General features: G+C 37.3%; 1 protein-coding gene across 10 annotated transcripts in view; it reads right to left on the bottom strand.

Annotated features, from left to right (window-relative positions):
* PPIP5K2 (diphosphoinositol pentakisphosphate kinase 2) overlaps positions 1-15,486 on the bottom strand; it is a 42,139-nt gene that overhangs the window by 22,324 nt on the left and 4,329 nt on the right. For all 10 annotated transcript variants that reach the window (XM_055699809.1, XM_055699806.1, XM_055699810.1 and 7 more), the window contains exons 5-16: positions 14,030-14,184; positions 13,527-13,628; positions 11,634-11,795; positions 10,387-10,508; positions 8,812-8,913; positions 8,174-8,260; positions 7,207-7,286; positions 7,016-7,121; positions 5,902-5,987; positions 5,117-5,242; positions 4,901-5,022; positions 1,294-1,476 (exon numbers count right to left, since the gene is read on the bottom strand). In XM_055699809.1, coding sequence (XP_055555784.1) covers positions 1,294-1,476; positions 4,901-5,022; positions 5,117-5,242; positions 5,902-5,987; positions 7,016-7,121; positions 7,207-7,286; positions 8,174-8,260; positions 8,812-8,913; positions 10,387-10,508; positions 11,634-11,795; positions 13,527-13,628; positions 14,030-14,184 — 1,433 coding nt within the window. The remainder of the gene's footprint in view (positions 1-1,293; positions 1,477-4,900; positions 5,023-5,116; positions 5,243-5,901; positions 5,988-7,015; positions 7,122-7,206; positions 7,287-8,173; positions 8,261-8,811; positions 8,914-10,386; positions 10,509-11,633; positions 11,796-13,526; positions 13,629-14,029; positions 14,185-15,486) is intronic.

The following is a 15,486-nucleotide window of genomic DNA, read 5'->3' as shown; positions in this document are numbered from 1 at the left end:
TCAAATGCATAGGATAATTTAGATTTTTTAGCCCAGGGGTCCTCACACTTTTTAACCAGGGGCCGGCGCGGATGCAGTGGCAGGCAGCCATCTGCGGCTGCTTGGTTTCCCCCCCCAACCCCTGGCGGTGGGGGCAGGGGGGGTCTGTAAATACCGGGGGCCAGATTGAGGACCCTGGGGGCCCTATCCAGCCCGCGCGCCGTAGTTTGAGGACCCCTGTTTTAGCCTTTGTCTAAGAGTAAGCAGTTCCTACCTCCCTATTATGACCAAGTAAAGTGATAGGAAAGGTGCTCTGGCACAGAAAAAAACCATACAGATTGTTTTCCCAAGTAGCAAGTAAGTTAAAAAAACCCCGAAAATATCCAAACCAGAAGAGTTATTGTCACTTTACAATCCCAAAGGTTAGTTATTGTCAGTGACTGTCTAGTAAAATGGGGGAAAATGAATAAATCCTTGAGACCTTGTACCGTCTCGCTTTTTCCCCCCAAGTACTGCTGAATCCACTGCTAGCAGTGGTTTGGATGGTACTTTTAATTACTGTTTAAAAAAAAAAATCCACGTGAAGTGGATCATACAGTGTAATAAAATTATTTTTCAATCATTTGCTCTCAATACCTTTTCAAAAATAGCATTTTAGCTTAAACATCATTTGAGGACTTGTATTTAGTTGTTATACCAGACAGAGTAAGTGCAATTGAATGAGAAGTGTCTTAACAGTAACAAACATTACTTACATTTAAAACCAGGAACAATCATGTTATTCTGTACTAAGTCAGCATAAACTATGTTAATGTGTACTAATTTAGCATGTTAATGAGACATTTTCTTTCACTGATTGGAAACTACTGGTTTTCAGTGTCTTAGCATTCTTAAAATTAAAACAAAAAGCCTTGTAGCAGATTAAACATTAAAACAGCTGCAGTAGGCAGGCAGCACATTTTGTAATACCACCCACTGCCAAAGTAAAGATAACAGAAAGTGTAAACAATACAGTTTCAGTTCATTAATAATTAAATTTTTTTTAATGGAACAGTGAAAAAGACCTACGCATGAGGTCCCTATCCCCTATATACTCCTATTTCGAAGTCTGTAGCTATTCCGAGTACTTAAATTGCAAGATAGTTCAAAATATCTACTATGACATTTAGTGGAGTTTCCTTTGCAGTTCAAACTGTTAGCAAGCACATAAATAGTTTTTCAAAAGAGATACATAAAAATCACTGCTTATTACTTCTACACAAGAATGTGTGGGGATATTTATTTCATTTCATAGGAAACCAATCATATGCTAACCTTATCATAGTCATCAGCAGTAAATTCTCTGTCTCGCTGGAGAATTTCATGGAGTCTTGCTTTAACGCGATGCTGACAGCTGCTTAAAGAATCACTGTCACTGTCCAAAAGACCATTCATATTAGCACTTTTCACCATCTGGACAAGAATAGGAGTCAGTTCTCCCTCTAAGGCCAGTAGTCCCTGAAACAAATAATACAATTAATCAGGCAAACAAGGATGAGAATATGAGCATCTTAAAAACCCCCACTCCAAACACTAATTTAAATTCGAGATTTTATCACTTGCCTGTTAGATAAACAGGGACTTGGCAGACAATACAGATATTTACACAGAAATGGCCCCCAAAACATTGACTTGGTGTGCAGCATTGCTACAGTTGCTGCAACAGTGATGGTGACAAGTCATAAAGCATGGTCCCCAGCACCAGCTGAAGTGACCCTAGCATCTCAGTAGTGCCAGCACTGCTCCTTGGAGGCCACAGCTGTTGAGGTCTTGGGTTGCAGGGAGTGCACCATGCCTTCTCCCTGAGGCTGGCAGCAACAGCAGCCTGACTTGTGGGGGACATGCTTTTCTCGGGGCACTGAATCACTAGATAGCAGCTACAGAAAAAATTAGCAAACCAAGGAACATCTGGGAGGACAAATGGGAGATAGACAGGGTCTTTGCAGAGACCCTACTGAGGCAAAAGTCCAAACCCTGTGTAGCACAGAAGGATAATCAAAAGCTACCATTGAACAACAGGTGAACAGACTTCCAAAACAGAGAGGGCCAGAAACTTCTGTGCCTTTCCTGGTAACAGAAGGGCTCTGGGATAAGGAAGGAAAGGGGGGTGTGTGTGTCTCCTTGTTGACCATTATTGCTGAAATAATTCTGCATCAACACATGCAGCATGGAAACAAACACAAGAAATTAAAAGTCTTAACACTTATAGAGCTTTGCATTTATTCAGATTACAGAGATGTGTTGGAATACTTCACATGAACGGAGTTTTTCCATAGCTAGATACAGGGCCTTTTGGAAGCCAGGAAGGCAAGGAGGCAGATTTGGGCTCTATATAAAGGAGTAGCTTGAACACTGGGACTTTTGCTTTCAAACCAGTGACAATCAAGTTGAGATCCTATTTTTAAGAATCAGAGGACAAACAAGCACAGGGCAACATCATGGTGGGCCTCTGCTACAGACCACCTGATTTAAAAGAGGAAATAGATGAAGGCTTGTTAACACAACTGGAGAAAGCCTCCTGACTGCAGGCTCTGTTTTTCATAGGTGCCCTTTGCTCTGGGTACCTCATGCATGGGTAACATTGCAGGGGACAAGCAATCCAGATTTCTGGAAAACACCCAGGACAATTCTTTGACACATGTTACTGATGGACAGTTAAGCAGAGGCATTCCTCTGGACCTGTTATTCAGAAGTGTCAGGAATGTGGAGGTCATCGGCAGCCTTGGTAACTGAAACCTGATATTATGACAGATTCTTGGAGCAGTAAACGAGAAATAATTGCATTAGAGCCCTGGACTTCAAATAAGCAGACTTCAGCTTGTTCATGGAATTCTATGGAGGGGTGTCCTGGAGGACAAAGGTGTCTGGGACAGCTGAATGATCTCCAAAGACAACCTCTTCAAAGCACAAGAGCAGTCCACTCTGATGTATGGGAAGTCACACTGAAGGTCAGCATGGATATAAAAGGAATGCACAGAAGGTGGAAGCAGGGATGGGCTACTTGGGAGGAACAGAGAAACAACCTGAAAATGACTGATGGTATTAAAAACCTAGAGAGATTGTGGAATCTCCATTCCTGGAGATACTCAGAACTTGACTTGATGAGGTTCTGAGCAACCTCATCCAAACTGGCCTTGTGATGTGTGGAGTTGGACTGGATGTCATACTGAGTCCCCTTGAAACCTAAACCTCTCTATGATTCTGTATGATTACTGTAACTCATTCACCTAAGAAGTATTTATGGAACACTTGTACTGTGTCCTCTCACACAATTAAAAGATCTGTATCACTGAAATGAGGAAATTAGTTAATTATTAACAAGTGGAATTACTATGCCTGCAAAGGGCTACTCAGTAGTAGGAGGAGAAGCAAAAGAGGAATCTGCCTAGCATGAAGAGGGGTAAACGAATATTTGGCAAGTTATTATAGGAAGTTCTGAATTCTGTGTTTTATATTAATAGTTGCTATGAATCCACATTTGTAATGAAAAAAAATGCATGCTTTTTAAATATCACCACAAAATTTTTGTAATTTCACCTCAAAAAATATGCGTAAAAAAATATTTCTATGAAGTGCCAAGATGCAGTACTGCTATCACATCTTACTTATTAGATATTGATTCTGACAGGCCCAAAGTAAAAAGCCTCTTGCAAGAACTTTAAGAAACTACTTCTATGAATTCGAAAAAAAGCATGAACGTATGGTCTGTACAATTTCCCATTAAAATATATGCAAAGCAGTTTATTAATTCCACATTTCTAATAGTGTCAAACCCTCTAATTTCCTCTTTAAAGTTAGAAATTAATGAACCTGGTTTCAGTGATGTGTTGCCTTTTGTACTCAAAATCTTTTGGTCCAAATAAGCAATTTTTGCTCATGTAAAATGATTACATTACCTCAAATCTATTCCAGTATCTGTGCTTTAACCAACACACATACAGAGTCTGCCACAGAAATCTGAAAAAATTTGAGGAGAGTAAGCCCTAAACAAACAAGCAAGGTGCAGAATAAAAACATTGCCAATCTCATCCTGGGCTGCATCAAGTGTGGTCAGCGTGTTGAGGGAAGTAATTGTTCCCCTCTTTCCACTCTCATGAGACCCAACCTGGAGCACTGTGTTCAGCTCCAGGGCCCACAGTAAAAGAAAGACATGGACCTTCTCGAGGGGGTCCAGAGGAGAGTCACGAAGATGACCAGGGGCTGGAGCACCTTCCCTATGAGGACAGGCTGAGAATTTGGGGTTTTTAGCCTAGAGAAGACTCTGGACAGACCTTATAGCAGTCTCCCAGTACTTGAAGAGGGCCTACAGGAAAGATAGGGAGGGATACTTTACCAGGGAGTGTAGTGATAGGACAAGGAGTAATGGTTTTAAACTGAAAGAGGGTAGATTTAGATTCATTATTAGGAAGAAATTATTTACTGTGAGGGTGGCAAGACACTGGAACAGGTTGCCCAGAGAAGCTGTGGATGCCCCTTCCCTGAAGTGTTCAAGTCCAGGTTGGATGTGGTTTTGAGCAACCTGGTCCAGTGGAAGGTGTCCTTGCCCATGGCAGTGGGGTTGGAACTAGATGGTCTTTAAGGTCCCTTCCAGCCCAAAGCATTGTACGATTCTGGAGGTTGTTACTGGAAAGGACTAAGGTATATTGCTAGGGCTGGATAATTAAAACGTGTCTGCATCTGCTCAAAGAACTTCAAATACTTGGCATATGAATTGGATACTTTTTGTCACTGAAATAAATACTCTTTGAAAATGCATTTTGGGTAAAACACAGCCTCATTATATAATGGGGACTCTAATAAACCACAAATCTCCCCAGTTTTCAAAAAACAAACTTAAGAACATCAGAATTTTTACAATTGAAAATACAACTTCACATTGTACCTTAGCAAAAGCTGCTGCAGTCATCTGAACTCGTCCTTCATCAGAAGCGTAGATTTTGAGATCGTGTCGGTAAGTGCTATGTAATCTAAGTAAACCACATCCAGGAAATCCAGCATAATCTCCTAGCAAAAAAACATTTTGCTCAAACTCTCATTTTATACTTAATTAACTTCAAAAGGGATTTATGCCATTGAACACTTTTTCAATTTTTTTTACCTTGTCCACCTGGATACATACACCTGAAAGCCCTTCCAAGCTCCTCTGCTTGAACCCTGCCTGCAGGAGTCAATTCTCCTCCCCATTTCAGAACCAGAAGCAGGGATGGCTCATTTCTTCTATTATCTAATTGTACACAGAGAAAGGAGTTTAGTAGTGGAGTATATTCTACATTTCTTTTTTTTTTTTGCAAATGAACAAAAATATTTGGATTACGCAGGGCTTCAGTAAAGAATCTCTTCAACATTATGAAACCTTAGTAACATTCTAACATTAAGAAAATACTGAACTGGGGAACTAAACAGATACCTAAACAGAGAAACCTGAAGTAGTTAAACTACAGAGAAAATTTAAGTCAAGAATATGTAGCATGAATTCTGAAGTAAACCGAGACAGAAAAATTAAACCAAATTAGATGCTAAATACCCTACAGTTATTTCAGTTAATAACCAAGGGTCAAAGACCAGAAAAGCTTATGAAAATTCTAAAGACGGCAGTAAATGTTGAGTCCAATTTTCTTATACTGTCCCCAAAACCACTGTTTTTGGTGAATCACTGAAGCTTCTTTTCACCCCACTTTTCTGTTACAAAAAAGCTCTGTTAATACAAATTTACTACATAGCTTTTTACAATTCAGCAGATTAAGAGACTCTGAATATCTGCCAACAATACAAACATTCATTCAAAACAACATATTCCTTCTTCTTAACATCAAGACATGTTATCAAGGCCATGACTATTTAAATACACATATTAAGTGATTAGGTGCAAAAGTAATACAATACCTTCCTCTTCACTGGAAGTCTTTGGGCAACCATGAGGAAGATATGTTAGCTGAACTTTGCGGTTTATGCCTGAAAAATGCCCATACCTGAAGTAAGAACAGGGGAAAGTGAGAGGGGAAGAGGGAGAGGAGTATTTTAAATGTTTTCCTCCAAACCTGCTATGCTCCTGTAACAGGATCTAATAAATCTATGCTGGTCACTGATTTGTGTATTTGATCACCATTTATTGAGGCAGTGCTTAGAACAAACCTAATTCAACAAGCACAGAATGTCTACAGAAGTATCAACCATTCTATACTGAAACATTTAGCAATACTGTCTACTACTTTTTTTTACAACATGGAAATAAATCTGGAAAAAACCCACAACATTTGCAGATTGCATGACTAACTTATCTATTCAGTTCCACAACTACAGTGGCTATCAGTATCCAGAATCTGATCTGGCAGTGTAGATGGCTACTATCTGTTACACAACTAAGTTCTCAAGCAGAACTTAGCATTTCAAACAGTTGTCATAAATTTCAGTAAGTGTCTTTGCCCTGATTTTTTTTAAATTAATGTTATCTACTACCATTTAGAGTTCTGAGACCCCAGATGTTTAACAAACCTTAAAGCCATAGGTTTTTCTTTGCTTTTTTTTTTTTTTTTGTTATTACATAATTCAGGCTTAATATACAATGCCTTATTTATTTGATATGCTCTAAGTTCACTGTAAGCAGACAGGACACATGGAGAAACTTCCTACTGGCTCTATCAGACTTCATTATGTCACACATTGCAAGGAGCAGACCCTGTACTCAAATACTTCCATTTTAAAAACACACAAAGTATAAAATTTGAGATCAAACCCCCAAGTTTTTCATGTAGAAAGTACACTGAGACACTATATAGTGCAGGAAAAATTCAATTAAAAAGATAAGGAAGAAAAAACAGAGAGATGGCCCAGTTCTTTGTATGTCAAAGGTCACATTCTCTGTTGATAACACCTGTGCTTCAATTAATACATCATTACATATTCGACAATCCTTGCAAGCCAAGCAATACCTGGTCAAACAAGTCAAAACAGCAGAACAAAACTTCATTGCTATGCAGACTGAAAATTAATCACTTACATTTCTAATACAGTCTTTAGCTGTTCAAGTTTTGCTTTACTTTCTTCAATTTCAGAATCATTGTTTTGCCCAAGTTCTACAAGGAGTTGCCTTGCTATATCAAGCACTTCCTAAAGAAATGAAACATAGGACTTACTTAAATAAATAATCTTCTACTTACAAAATACCACTACAAGAAAATAAAGACAAACTTGCCTGCAACTGTTTTGGTTTTTTCAGTTTTAGTTTTCCAGATTTATATCCATCGCATTTTTCAAAGAGATCAAAAAATCTTTAAGAGAAAGAACATTGATTTAAAAAATGCAGTTAGGAAGTTAAAATATTACTTGCACAAGTGGCTTTTAAGCCTAAAGTGGTCTGAAATTAGCACCCTTACACTATTTGAAAAGCATGTTAAATCTGCACAGCAGGTCAAACCAACCTTTATCCAAATCTCATTTCCTGAGGAAGTCTTCAGCACAGCACATTAGAAAAATAAGAGCACTGAAAAAGTTCTCTTACTGACTTGCTAAGTGTTAGAAAGAAAAAAAGGGAAGATATTCTAATGTCAATTCTTAATCTTCAAGAATAATTCTAAAGAGAAGTAGGGACCAAAAATACCAAATGAGCAGTCCTACACTTTTACACGATGTATCTTTGAATGCAAGAATCCAGTCCCAAAACAAATAATTACTTTTTACTGAAACTGCACCTAATTCCAGGCCAATTATGTAACGCACTTTATGAATGTTAACATAAATATGGTATCTACCTGAAGTTTAGAGTCAACAAACTTTGACAAAAGTAAAAGACAGAAGGGTTCTGCAAGCTGACAGCTCACACGAGAACATTTATGATAAACAGAAAGGCAGAAGTCATGGTCAAATGGTGAACCAGAAATTCTCTGCTGCATTATTTTGGATAAAGGTGTCTATAGCAATAAATGCATTTTCATTAAGATCAAGCAGGACTATTCACAAGGCATAGCATGTGATGAGAGGAATTCTGCATAAGTAATTTGACAGTCCTGTTAATTAGCTGCAACATCAGTCAGACTTAAGAGAAAACAAAAAAACCCTTGTATGACGCAATTCCTGCTCAATTCATTGCTTGCATATCCCCACGAACTGAACTCTGCTCTAAAGCATATAAACTGATTTTTACCAAGATTTTACTTACCTCTGATGTTTTACTTCCATTTTCATTTTTTGTTTTGGTGTTCGGTCCCCATGGCGTATTACAGCTATAACACATCTAAGCTCCATCCTGAAATTTCAATAGTTATATTTCACAATTCTATGTATGGGGATGTTCTATTTGATATTAAAACCATCACAAATCAAGATAATTGACAAAGTCGTAGTTATCTGACATAACTACAGAAGTGATGGAAGGATATGGAAGAATTTAAGGTTAACTGAAAATGATGTAAGGTTTAAAATACAAATATTGATTTTAAGACTTGAGCAACTACAGAATATCTATTTTAAGTAGTTTTTAAAATGATTTTGAGGTTCATTAAATGAGAGAGCATGTTTATTAGAAGTGCATATTAAGTTGGTGCTGGAACAATAATTAGCAGTGAAGGAAGCTATGCAAAAAAGATGCTACACTTGAAAATCTGCTGTTCTATACTCAGCTTGACTAAGGGTCAGAAACTGATTGCTGGCATAGCAATTGTGATTCCTTCCTTGTTTTCATCACACAAAACAAGCGCTCATAGGCCAAAGTGGGCACACCTTGTGAAGAGAAAAAAAATTCACACAAAAGTTACATTAGAAATTTGCACAGTTCAGGTGTAGCTACTATTTTCTTACATTGTTCCAGAGGTAGTTGGCACAATAGGGATGTCTTCAGCTTCCAGGGGAATCGACCATGGTATCTGAAACTGGGGAGCAAGTTCTCTCATTATGATATTTCTAAAAAGGGGTTAAAAAGAAAAAAACCCACATCATTAAGTTTAAAGCACAGCTTATACAATATATACAAACCCCAAACCAAACAGGTAATAGATACATGCATTTTTATCAATGTGGTTTTAGAGTACTAGTAGTCATGAGATTCTAGATACATATGTTTCTTCTACTTGTATAATAAAACCCGACTTAAGAATTTAAACCTACTACAACTTCTACAGGTACATTATACTAACGGCCCTGGATTTGTAAGAATCCTCAGGTTTTGCACTCCAATTCCTAAAAAAGTTCCTTGAAAATGACTGAGACTTGTTCATACAAATATTTAGACACTGTATTCCATTGCCTAACTGAAAGTCTCTGATAATCAGCAAGCCATTCTCATCAAAGAGTAAAGAGCACTGGAAAGACTCTGGTCATAACTACAAAATGACAACACTGCCTCCCCTACAGAACGTTGTTCACCTTGCTAATGCTCTGTTTACCAGGTATGTCATCAAAACATACTGAACTTCAGATTAATATCTACATAAGAAGCATGTAACATGAAGGAAAAAACCTGTGCATCTTAAAGTAGAATAAGCCAAAATTTAATTTCTGAAAAGCTTGAAAAAAATTTGCTGTTACTTAACACTGCAATATATTACTTTAAGGAATAAAGCATAAGGAAAAATGGTAACTTTTTTCAGAGAATTCAGCAGCTACAGAAATTTGAAAAGGGAGAAATCAAAACAGATCTGAGAATTGTAACTCTAACTCAAGAAATGGCCGAAAACAACAGGACTACAGTTGTTACCTAGAATTTCAGCTTAGCTCTTCCTCTGTTTAGTAAGATCCCAGACCATTTGATAATGCAGAAAGTCATGTTGTATCTCATCAGTGCAATCTTACTGTAAAGCCAGTTTAACTGGCCAAAATGGGATCAGCCTACTTTGAGGGCAACATTTCATTGGCATAGAGTTCACTATCCAATCCCTTGTTACACTTTTTTTTCCTACCAGCAGTAAAGAAAAGATTATGTGACAGAAAACACCTTGATATTACATCCGTTTGGATTTATCAGTATGAACTCCACAAAATGCACAAGTATACAGCAGCTTCAGATCAAGGACAAGGCACATTAATTTGGGCACATACTAAACAGCAGCAAACATAACCATCCAGTGGCGTTTCTCTACTTGAAAAAAAAATCTCAACTACCTTTAAGAATTTAATCCAGCTTTCAAAATACTTATTCAGTTAGCTTTAAGTGTTCACAAAACACTCAGATTCAGTTGTTTTGCATGATTTCAGGAATAAGTAATTTATTTAGGATGTTTTAAAGTACTTTATTATTTAATTTAATGACTTATTTTATGTGAGACTTCATTTTAAATTCTTACTTTAGGAATAACAAAAATAACTAGTACATAAAATATAGTCACATACAACAGAATGAATAGGCAAAATTCCTGAAAAAGATCAGTGAACCCTTACCCCAGTATCTTAGCACAATCATCATAGTATTTCATGGAATTTTTCACAAAACTGAAGCCATTCACATCACAGACATAGGACTGTCCATTAGCACGCAGCAAATCAAAGCCACAAACTGTTTGCTGTTTTTAAGAATAAAAGTTCAAGTCATTGATCATCTTCCTTAGGACTGCTTGTTCTAAATAAACTTTATATTTTAACATGGTATTCATCTGAAAACATGACAAAAATATGATAGATTTTATATGTAGTGCCTTTGTCAGTTCCATGTTAGGTTCACTCATGCCATGCAAACACCCTCCTATTTTTAATTTTATATCCCCAACTTGATTTTACCCTTCCTACACATCCCTAGCAGTATCAGTATTGAAGGTCAAGTTCACACATGCACGAACTTCACGCTTTACAGCATAAGCAATGGTGGGCCTACAAATTCCCCTTTCTGACAGTGGTTTCCCTCCCTCTACACATAGTTTTTAAACTATGTTGGCAGGCAAGAAATGACAAAATATCGATAAAATAATTTTTCCTAAATTTAAATTTGACAGTATAGTTTTTGACACTGACGTAACATTGACGTTATTAGTACAGAACACTAGATGTTATTTCATCAAATTACTTCTTTAGATCTCAAAAGCCCACTTTGCTGGGTGACATTTCACATCCTACAGGCTCCAGAATGCCATCATAGTTACAGACAGATAATGAGACAGACTGGAAAACAGCCTTTTAAAAAGACAGGTGAAAGGAGGGTAAGAGATCGAATGAAGTTTTGAACATAAGAATCTTAAAACTATAAAACAAATTGAAACTATTGGATACTCCAAATAAGGACCTAGTCAGTACCAAATCAACATTTAATTGGGCCCAACATAGTTATTAGGTAACAAAAGTTACAAACACTTAACTACTGAAATTGTGTTTTGCTAACTCAGAAACCATTAACAAAATGTGGGAACATATGCACAGAACAGATACACTGTGGACTAGCAAAGCACAATAGCATCATGTGAATTCAGGAAACTTACACAACTTAAGCTACCCATTCAGAACTTTTCAATGCACTAAAGGAATAATTCTTCTAGATTAAAAAGATGTGAATATGGAAGTTTAACATTCCACCTTCCTAGGAGTTCTGCAGCACTTATCACTGCTGGCTCTGTGTGTTAAAACCCTACAGAAGTTTCATGTAATAAACAATTATTTAACAGTAAACGTTTGATCAGATAGGAAAGTAATCTGCTTACTTTAAAGGCAAGGCATACTTTCCAAGCAATTAACTTCTCTCTTGCATTCAGGATGACTGGATACCTCACTTCTTTTCCTTCACTGTCTCGTTCTACTTTGCCATCCAATGCTGGAGACTTCCGTGCTTCAGCATGAGCATAGTCTGGACCTACTGTGTACACCTTTATCGAAGAACAGGAACTCTTGATTCAGTGTAATTAAATTACATTCCATATAAGCATACAGTTCGCTAAATTTATCTCAAATGTTATAACAAATTCAAAAGATACTAGCTGCTTTCATCATTGAAAAGATTACTCTGAAGTACCTTCCTCAATGCCATTCTCTGCATTCTCAGAACACTCATCATTTACTGACAACCTAGGATAAAGCAAGACGAGGAATAGCTGGACCACAGGTAAAGAAAAAGAATAATTATAAAACGTGATGAATAAAAATTATGGTGATAAAGAGGTAAAGAATAATGTTTTCCTCTCCAAAACATCTGCAGAACTTGATGAGAAGTTTAATTCAATAATCATTTCAGCTTACCTGATTATGAAATCTGGCTGCAGGGCTAAGTGGTTCTCTTTACTAAAAAATATTTTCATATTTTAGGCAAGACTAAACAAAGTAAAGATCTGCCCAGTTTTAGCATGACAAGGCCAGGGCTTGAGAGAATGATTGTGCAATCTACTCTGCCACAGTTACTGAAAGGACTGGGGCATATGCTACAGGAGACTTGTCAGCAGCTCACAAAGATGGGCTACTGCCACTTTAATTAAAAAGAAAACTCTTAAGCTGTGATAAAAAGCCATTCAGCTATCCAATTTAGACAATTCAGGCAATAGGGTGAGTTGGGATAAGCTGCCTAATATAAAGGTCACAATCTTGTTACTTGCAGAAAATCCATTGTTTATTTAGGGTGTTAGAAGTCCACTGCTGCTGCCTGATACGCACTACAAGTAGTCAAAACAGTCCCCACCACGCAAGTAATTTCAATCTCTTCAGTTTGCAAGACACTTCTCTTTTTGCAAACGGGATGTAAAAGTCTTACAGAGACGTCTGTCAACCTATTGCAAAGTATGGCACAGTATAACCATCTGAGGAGTATAGCTCATGAAAACATAGCAACTTAAAGAATGGGGAATTTGTCTAAGAACATAAAATGACCATAGCTCTCACGTATGACCAAGTGGAAGAAACTGATTGCAACTGATAAAAGGGCTCTTTGGCCTAACACTGGATTAGATCTCACATGCTCTAAACCTCTGCTTTTTGTCTAAAAGCAGTGATCCTCAGGCCACTTGTAAAACATTTACTTTACATGTTTTGTGATGGGCTTAAAATAGCCAGAACTAACACAAAGGGAAAGAAAGCAATCTCCATAAGGGGCTGGCTTAATACTTATTTTGTTAATGTTGTTTTAGCATTCTTTTATGACACCTGATCATTACATCTGTTAGGATAATAAATGAACAAGAGTGAAAATAATTACAGATAAAGTCATTGTATTATTTTCTGCAACTTCATATCATTTTAGTAAGTAACTTCTGTATATTAATTAGAATACTAGGATAGTTGGTAAAATCTATTTCAATTACAGATTTCTTTGTAACCTTCAGACAAAGTATCTAGGCAGCATCTGTTTACACAGGAATGTATATGCTGTTCTGGCACTAACACAATACAAAAAGGAAGAAAATGTGTTGAGTAATAATACTTGATTCTAACAACATAAGCAAAGCTGCTCTACAAGTTCTGTATTTCACTAGAATAAGAATTATGTTCTTTACTTATGAACTATATCAAAACTTCATTTGACACAAAGATATACTTTCATCTTTAAAACTGACAAGTTCTTGGAGCACTTGATAGTTCTAAATATAAATAAGCATGTGCTATTGTCATACCTTCACATCAGTGCCATCTGTAGGCATGAATTCCTCATAAATATAGGAGCCTGTTTTTCTCACACTGCTTTCAGGAGAATAAACACTGCTTCTGCTGCCAATCTGAAATGAATATTTTTCTATTAATAAATTCATAGGCTACTGCCTGAGAAACTTTAAAACTCCTTAAAACAATGCACCTACTGAGAAAACACTTCCTGTACAAAATGAAGCAAGCAGGTTTTGATGATTCCCAAAAGTTTAAGATTCTAAAAGTGCTATGATAGTGTATGCTTCTTTTACCTATAAGAATCTGCAGTGGGCTGACAACCCACTGCAAAGAACAAGGGTCTTCATCCAATCTACATGTTTTCCTGAAATTACTTTCTCTGATCTGCCACTACTCCTACACAAGGAGGACATGACAAAAAAGGTCCCTGCTAACATATGGATAGGACAGAATTGCTCCACAGTTCTGTTAGACATCTACAATTGCTTCAACAGCTTTAGTATGATACCCTCACCTTTCGAAAGAGCCTCTGGCTTCCACCCCCAGCAGATGTTGGATAATAAATGTAAACATTGTGGTCCTCAGCACTAACTGGCTTTTCTACAAAAGGCTTTTGGAAGATTTCTCCATTCACTTCCACATGATCTTCTCCTTCAATCAAGTTGCATTCTGAAGAAACAGTGTGAACAACAGAAATGTAATAATTTATTCATGGAATGAAATTATTAGAAATTTGAGGCAATTTTATAGGATGAAGTAAAAAATTATATCACAGTTTTGGTTCAGTGATTTGTTACTGACTGCCTGAAGAATCGATGGTCATGTGCTAAACATGTCTGCTGTAGCAAGTCTGTATTATGTTAATTTTAATCTTATGTTCCAAGATTTCTGTTGATTCCCTCAGTGTCAGACAGCACACCATCTCCTACAGAAGCATAAACTTGCATGGGTGTATTCTTTTTGAAATGTTTTGAAGATGGGGCTAGAGCTGTTTGACTCACTCTTCAATGCCATTCATGGAGAGCGAACATGGTGTGGTCTCAGATGCACTAATACTCTGCAACGACAGCAGGCTGAGAACTGTCTCATACTGTGTCATTGATGGACTGGGCACAGGTCCTCTGGAATTTGGAATCTCTTCACAACTGGTTGGCAGCATGCGGCTGCTTTAATTTGACTTTTTTAGCATAAATGAGTCCTTTTCCCCCTACCTATATGGTACTTAGTTGCCAGCTGGGGTTAAATCACACCAGTCATCTAGGGCTGTGGCTTTAGCTGTAGACATACTAATCTAAAATTCCCTACCTCCCTACACCACAGTAATACTTCAGTTTTCTTTCTCTCTTACTCTTGTGTCTTGACCTGTCCTGTGTCATTGCAATCTCCCACTGTTGCTCTAAGTTTCCACTTCAGTAGAAAAAGCTGTTAAGTTTGTTATGAGATATAGGAAAAATTAATTCCAGTTTATATTCAGAGTATATCATCTGCAGATCTGTCCAAACTAGATTTCCCTTACCTGGTTGCTTGTATTTAGAAAGGAAAGTATTCAATAGCCTGACTTGTTTCTGTCAATATTACTTTCCTAAGCAAAATTACTAATCATTGTTGGTAATGTAACATCATCAATGCTGCTCTCCTCAGCGACATATTAGAATCACAGTTTTGAGTTTGGAGGCCCTTATACTCTAGTTGGTCTGTGATGGTGGTAAGATAATTGTGACCCCAGGCTTCAGAATCATGCTTTTCAGATGCATACTGTACTGCCAATGGCTGGGATGGAATTAAGTTTTCTTCACAGCAGCTGGTATGCCGTTATGTTTTGAGTTTGTGACCAAACCAGTCTTTATGTTTTAGTTGTTGCTCAGCAGTGCTTACAAGCCTCAACAGTCTTTTCTGTTTCACATACTGTCCCCACAGCCAGTAGGGGTTAACCCACAACAATAATTTAAATACTGGAGGAGAAATCAACCT

Source organism: Falco cherrug, chromosome Z (assembly GCF_023634085.1).
Source record: "Falco cherrug isolate bFalChe1 chromosome Z, bFalChe1.pri, whole genome shotgun sequence".
Lineage (NCBI taxonomy): Eukaryota > Metazoa > Chordata > Aves > Falconiformes > Falconidae > Falco > Falco cherrug.
The sequence above is the reverse complement of the archived record's forward strand: the minus strand, read 5'-3'. Positions and strand labels throughout refer to the sequence as shown.